The following is a 7209-nucleotide window of genomic DNA, read 5'->3' as shown; positions in this document are numbered from 1 at the left end:
AGCACTCTGGACTCTGAATCCAGCGATCCGAGTTCAAATCTCGGTAGGACCTGCAAGTTTTGCCACTACTTCGTCCTTCTTTCTGGCAAAGCCTTTAAGAGATTCCTTGTGCTGACATATTTGTGAGTGACTTAATGTGCTGCAGTAAAAATAAAAACTAAAGAGTGCACAGTACAGAGACAGGAAGGTAGAGAGTTGGCTCTGCCAAAAACATCTGAGCAGTAAAGAAGTGATTTGAGGTAAAAGCAAACACAGCTGACTGTCAGCTCTGACCTATTACTGTACTTATGTAGTGGGTCAGCGTTGTTAATAGTTTATTGTTTTGAAAGAGAAAAGTGAGAGTTACAGTATGCAGGTTTTCTAGTCTAGAATCTAAATACTACTCCACAGATCAGAAAGGATGTCTAACGTACTGCCATGTGGGAAGTAAAGGCCATACTAGAGCATTCTTTCAGTAAATTAGCCAATAAATGTATCTTCAGTTTGATTATAGCACCCATTTGATTGGCAACATACACTTCTTCATTTGTTTCAGATGTTAATGTGTCAGAATTTTGTCCTCTCTTAATCCTCTTAAACAAGACATTTAATTTATCACAGTCTTAAAATAGTTTTCATTCCAAAAAGAAGTAATGATATAAACTTTGGTCAAAATACCTTAATATGAAATGACACTGGAAACAAATGATTATTTCCCTCTGTTCCCTCACTCTGCTTAATAAAAGACATATATAACACGCTGCTTACATTCTTGTATTCATGGGAGGTGAGACACTGCAGGAACTGGAATTGAAAACATTTATTCAGCCACGCCTAAACTGGAAACTTCTCTAACTTTGCTCTCTTGTGAATTTCTGCTGCATGCCTGTTGATCTGAGTGTGTCAGCATCAACCTGTACCTGCAGTAAACCTATAGGGCCACACACAACATGAGTTATTCATGTCTCTGTGAGACTTCAGGAAATTAGAGATCCACGGGGCTCCATTCCAGCTCACAGTATGTCACTCAACCCCCAACTGCCACATCCCGCAAATGTTTCAGATAATGTGGAAAAGGACAAAACTGACCGGAAGGTGTTTTTCCATCCAAGGTTGGGGGAAGCTGTGTGTGTGCATATATGTGTGTAAATGATTGCATCTTTATTGATGGATGTTATGTATGGAGTAATGTGATACTGGCGTTTTTTTATACTGATGTGCTGTGTGTGAGTCAGTGAGCTAAATATAAATGTGCCATCAGCACTGCAATAATTGAACAGAGCCTTTCCACCATTTATCCATTCACTAGCCTCCATCTTCTCTTTGCGATTAAATACATCTCACCACCCTACCATTGCTTGAATAACCATAAGACATCTGATCAGAATATACCAGACAATTCATCTTGCATAATACATCACAGTCAAACATACACACATACACACTTGTACAGAGCAGACCCTATTTAAAGAGACATGAGAATTTCCTGTGACCATCCATTGTGTTTTATGACTGTTCCATGTTGGTGTCTATAGAGAAATACAGAAATACATCACTGAATCTAGGCTCATCTGCATAGTAGAGCGCTTCCCAAATACACTAGTTAAGCATAGCATCTCAATAACCCCCCGGAGTCAGAAAAAATGGTTCACATGGTCTATAAAAATAGGGAACCAGAAACAACACAAAAAGCACAAACCTTTAAGTCTTATTTGTCATTTTCTCATAGCTGGATTTCACCATTACAATACACCATTTTTCACTACAGAAATCTAGTGACCATCTGTGTGTGTATGTGGGTATACTGTGTACTTGTCAGTGAAGAACTGTGACTCAAAAAGTTTAGAAGGCTTGGTAGACTGCCAAAGAGATTTCAGCAAATTACTGGGTCAACAGATTTGGGACCAAACTCTGTAAGAACCTAGGTTTTATGAAACTACCACACAAAATATGGAAGATGATTCACTAATTTTCTGTGGAGCTGCCTCTTAATGCTTGTCCACACATGTATATGCACAATACATAAACTGCAAACTTTAATTGGTGCAAATTGTTACCTTGATTTGTTGCCGGCGTAGCATTGCTAGTTCCCTCATGTCTCTGAAAGGCTGCAGCAGGTACTGGTACAGCTGTGTGGAGGCCTCCAGCAGGCCTCCATATGCCTGATCTTCCTCCTCATACAGCTCCAACAGCTCCACCATACTGTCCATTGTCTTGTGCCTCTCCAGCAGCTGAATCACATGCACACATAGATAAATTCTATATATAAACAACTATATATACAGATATATATCAGAACATATCAATATTTATAGCCCCTTTAAGTTCTTTGTAAGACCTTGGTAATATGGCATTTGCAATTATCCATATCAAATGTAGTTGGAAAACTACAAACAAAAAACTTAAACCAGTTGAAAGCACATTAATATATATATTACATTTATATTATATAATTTATTTCACTTACTTGTTTTTGTATTTTAATTACAAGTCTACTATTAATTTTGTTATTTTTAGTTTTATTTCAAGTTATGTTTTATCTGTGTATACATATATTTTTCCCATGCCAATAAAGCCCCCTTGAAATGAATTGAATAGAATAGAATAAATAAGTTATGCACAAATCAGAAAAAGTGCACATTGAGCAGAGGGCAAATATATAAGTGGCTGTAGTGTTATCTGCAGATGTTTGTTGTTTGTTTGTTTGTGTTTCAAACAAAGTAACACCATATAACAGAGTGATAACACTGTCAGTTAAACCATCACAAGTATACAAAAGTAGGAAGAACATACTTAAACACCTCTTTTATTGCCACTCGGCGGTGAATTGAAACTTGTACCTCACGCTGAGACGATGCTTTGTGACACTGTAAATAATAGGAGTATATCTGAGTGCACAGAGCATGGCTGAGTGAGCAGAGTCTATTCTGCTGCTGGGAATAAGATCAATACAGACACATTTTTGCCAGACTGAACAATCCTATAGGCTACCAGCAACCACTGAAATAGCCATTAACTCAGCCCCTTAAATGGAGTGGGAGGATCAATAGGCCAGTGTGTGTGTGTGTGTGTGTGTGTGTGTGTGTGTGTAAGATCCTATGACCCAACAAGCTTTGACTGTGTTTGAATAAAGTACACAGCATTTGCAATGATAAAGAGCTCAATAAGATCAGTAGCTCCTCCTCCATCGTCGGGATGAATGCACCTTTAAGGAAACTGGAAATCCCATAGGGTGTCAAACATTTATTGAAACAATTGGTGCAAATTATCTTGGGCTGATTTTTCCTTGCTCAGGAAGGGCAATAACACAAAGCTTCCTGTGTCTGGTTTTCTGTCTGTTTGTGGTGTGTGAAAATAGGAGTGGGTGTGGGACTGACTGGGAGGAATGACATGTGGGTAATTCCTCTATGCTACTCAGATTTTTTTTCACTGCCAAAATCAGAACAGAGAGGAAACACCTCAGCCAGAAAATCATATAAACAAATCAGTATAAATGGATGTAGTCTCCTGACTCGTTCTTACTTTTGCAAAGACAGTAAACATACAAGCAGATATTACATTTATTATATTGTGACCTTGCTTTACTGCTGGAGTTATGAACAGTGTAAGCTTAAAATAAAGTTGTTGTTTTTTTTATTTCAGCATAGAAATTGCAGATATTATTTTAATTATATGAAATGATTGAGGTCATGCTGGATGTCAGAATGCAGCATTCGAAACGAATATGTGTGTATTTGAGAATTGTTAAACTAAAATGGCATTGGCCGATACTACATGTATTTGAAAGATATTTATTCTATAAATACAGTTAACGCTCAAAGTTGATGTATCAGCCGATATAATGGTCAGGAGTAAAGCTGTCCAATAATGGCAAAATCTTTCATTAATGCTCTCTGTCTCATCTGCTCTCTCAGAGGACTTCTTGCACTATCTGGCTCAATAAGTCAAGGCTACATTAAACTAACACAATTGATTAGTAGGACAATGTGAGAGCCTGTGAGTATCAAAGTAATGTCTGTTTATATTAAGAGCAGTTAATCAATCACTAGCTGCTACTAGTGTGTAAGAGGAGGAGCAGGTCTGGATCGTGTATGGTGTCTGGATTATGTCTCCACTGTGTCAAATCAAAGACATAAAGCAGAACTAAGTTGAAATTTTAAGTATTGGTTCTAGCGTTTTATTATATTATAAACATACAGAAGTGTTTCACAGAAATGTTTATTCTTATTATAGCTTCAAGACATATTTTATAACTATTTATTAAATGCTTGTACAACTCATGTTCACTGCCACACATCTGTTGTATTACTAACAACATTGAAAACATGTTCTGTGTGGTAATCACGTCTGATTACACCAGTGGCTGGTTTGGAACCATGCTATTCTACACTGTATGTTATTTGACACAGTGACAAGCTTTAACCATATACAGCCTATGGTTTTAACTACATTTACTCAAAATATCACAGTTTTATTTTCTTGTTTGTTGTTGTTCTTTTTAGCTTTCCAGACTAATGTTTTTTTTTACTGGTACGCACTAAAACTACAGGGTGTGTGTGTATTCTTTAATAGTTTAATGCTGATCTGTTTAATATATGTGCCACTTTCAATTAAAAATATTATAGTATTATTTATATATTATAGTATTATCAGTATTTATGACGAAATTATTTCCTGATACATAGATTTGTCAGTTTCTGACAGTATAATCAGAACAAAAGAGACAAAAAAATAAATCTGATATCACATTAAGTGACTCATTATCATTACATTTTGAAATATGGTGTTACTCAAATCTTCATAATTAAATAACAGAGAAAGGCAGACAAAAGTGGTGATGGAGTCTGAATAATAAAAACTAACTGACTGTAACTGTAACTGTTGATAGTTGGTTAAGTCATGGTAACAACAAGGTGGGAGACCGTCCCAGAGTTCATGGAAGCAGCTATATGCTGCTCTTTAACAGATGTGGGGACCAGACATAGATTTGATAAGACAACCAGTTAGTCTTCATTTTTAGTCTTTTCTCTTGCAAAACCAAAAAATGCTGATTGAAACAAAAAAAAAATCAATCTCACCTTTGAGCCCATTACAGCTTGGCTTACACTGAGGCAAATAAGACACCCGAGGAGAAAAAGTACACAAGGGACACAAGGTGAGATTTATGCTTTATCAGAAGAGTTTTCAAATAGTATTTGGGGGTTTTAGAGGAGAAAAGACTTCAAGGATGAAGACAAACTGGTTAGTTTGGAAACTCCACGTCTGCTTAACTGCGCCACCTCCTTTAAAGAGCAGGGCACAGCCACTTCTCTGTCCGTCTTCCATGCAGTGGATGAGATGGGGCTAGGTAGTAACCTCTCACCGTGAACAGCAATGTCACAGAAGATGACTGTGCAAATTACATCAACAGGTTAATTTTAACCAGAAAGAATTTCTTAAAGTGTGTGTGTGTGTGTGTGTCTGTGTGCGTGTGCACTTGACTTTCTCAGCTGTGTAAGCAGCAGAGAGGATATAATATAACTTACTTACAGTTACAATCTAATTTTACAAATCCTTTCATCGCACACTAGCTATCCAATGAGATTGGAATAATGGAAAGACTTTCCCTGTCAGCTGTGCAATCGTTAAAGGACATGTCTGTATGTTTCTGTCTTGTGCCTGTGAAGGTTTGGTTGTGGGTTGACTTGTTTCATACTGCAACTGCTGGTGGCCTTTTTTTCTCACAGACCTCAATTAATTTAATGCTTGTACCTAATGTATGTGTTGGGTACCATTTAAGCTCTTAATGTTTGGTTTATCACATGATAATTCACATGCTGATCCTACTTGGCTCACATATACCAAAAGAGGTTAACTGACACAAAGAGCAATTAAACCTTCAGGAGGTCTTGTTACTGGATAGCCACTAATGTATTATAAGTGTGATCTACTGGATGATCCACACATCTACACTCAGTTTACCAGATATTTTGTGTGTTAAAGTGATGCTTAAAATATGCTTCTGTTGCTGGTATCATAGTTCACACATTTTGATTAGATGATTTGATTAATGAGCTTTTTTGTATATTACATTGCTTTGTACTTAACCGGGTGCAATCTACCTCTGATTAATGGCTAGTGCATCACACTTCCTCACTATCACTTTGGTATGACACAGCCTCAAGCAGTCCAGTGTGGTCTGGAAAGGGTGTGAATGTGAGTTACAGACTGTGTTAATAATAAACCAATGTAATCATGGAGATGCTGTGGGGGCACCACAAAAACTCTCACCTCTTGCAGATGTTTTGTTGCACGGTTGAGCGCCTCTTCGTACCCTGACTGCCTCAGCTCACTCAAGCTCTCATAGTACTCATCTGGGTCGTCGTTTTCCGTGAACAGCACCTGCGAAAGGATCTTCCACCCGCACGTATCGAGCGCGTGGCCTAGGTACACCTGTAAACTGTAGCAAAGCTCATCCATTTCAGTCTCAGGTACTCCCGCCGAGCCAAACAGCACCGTCCACATCCCGGCCGGTTCCTCCGGAAACACCGGGAGGCAGGGCTCCAGATCCGAGTTCACCGAGCACAGCTGCTGGTGGATCGCCCGGAGGTCCTGGAAGGAGAAGAGTCCGGCCCAGCTGCAGTCCTCCCTGCTCAGACTATCCAGATCCTCCAGGTCCAAGCTGTCCAGTGACGGGGACAGTTGGTCCTCTCTTAGTGATTTTAACACCTCAATGTCCGGACTGACTGGAGATGCTGCAGATTTAATCACAGTTTGAATTTTGACAGGACTTGGTTTTGTTGCCATGGCGGACTTGGTTTTAGGGCTGCAGCCTTTATCCACTCCCTCTCTGGCTCCTTTGCTGGGGCTCCTAGATACTTTATCCCTGACGGGACTTTCGGGCCATTTTGTTTTGTCTCCATCCAGGCTGGTTACCTCCACCACCGGAGGGTCCCTACCAAAGCTTCTCCTCTGCACCGTCCTGTTATGACACGTAATGGCAAATCTACCCTCCACTTCATTCCAGGCGACGATAAAAACAAATTTATGCTTCTCCTTCTCTTCAAACGCATTCGGGCGGACGGCTACCCACCCCGACTCCAAATTATCCTCCATTGTGAAGGACATTTCTGCAAAGTGATGAAACAAAAACAATAACGCTGCTCGCAACCGACGCTGGCACTGTTTAAGAGTCGGGTGCAGGGTAGTAAAACGGTGTGTTAATACAGGCTACTTTGTTTAAAACAACGT

General features: G+C 39.2%; 1 protein-coding gene across 1 annotated transcript in view; it reads right to left on the bottom strand.

The window, feature by feature from the left end:
• The window catches only part of LOC118325324 (junction-mediating and -regulatory protein-like), a 15933-nt gene that overhangs the window by 8240 nt on the left and 484 nt on the right, over positions 1-7209 (bottom strand). The window contains exons 1-2 of the mRNA XM_035657952.1: positions 6250-7209; positions 2037-2210 (exon numbers count right to left, since the gene is read on the bottom strand). The exon at positions 6250-7209 is cut by the window's right edge and continues 484 nt beyond it. Coding sequence (XP_035513845.1) covers positions 2037-2210; positions 6250-7086 — 1011 coding nt within the window. The 5' untranslated portion in view covers positions 7087-7209. The remainder of the gene's footprint in view (positions 1-2036; positions 2211-6249) is intronic.

Source organism: Morone saxatilis, unplaced genomic scaffold (assembly GCF_004916995.1).
Source record: "Morone saxatilis isolate NCDOM2014 unplaced genomic scaffold, NCSU_SB_2.0 Contig16, whole genome shotgun sequence".
In the NCBI taxonomy this organism is placed as follows: domain Eukaryota; kingdom Metazoa; phylum Chordata; class Actinopteri; family Moronidae; genus Morone; species Morone saxatilis.
Note: the sequence above shows the minus strand (reverse complement) of the source record. Positions and strands in the feature narration are given on the sequence as shown.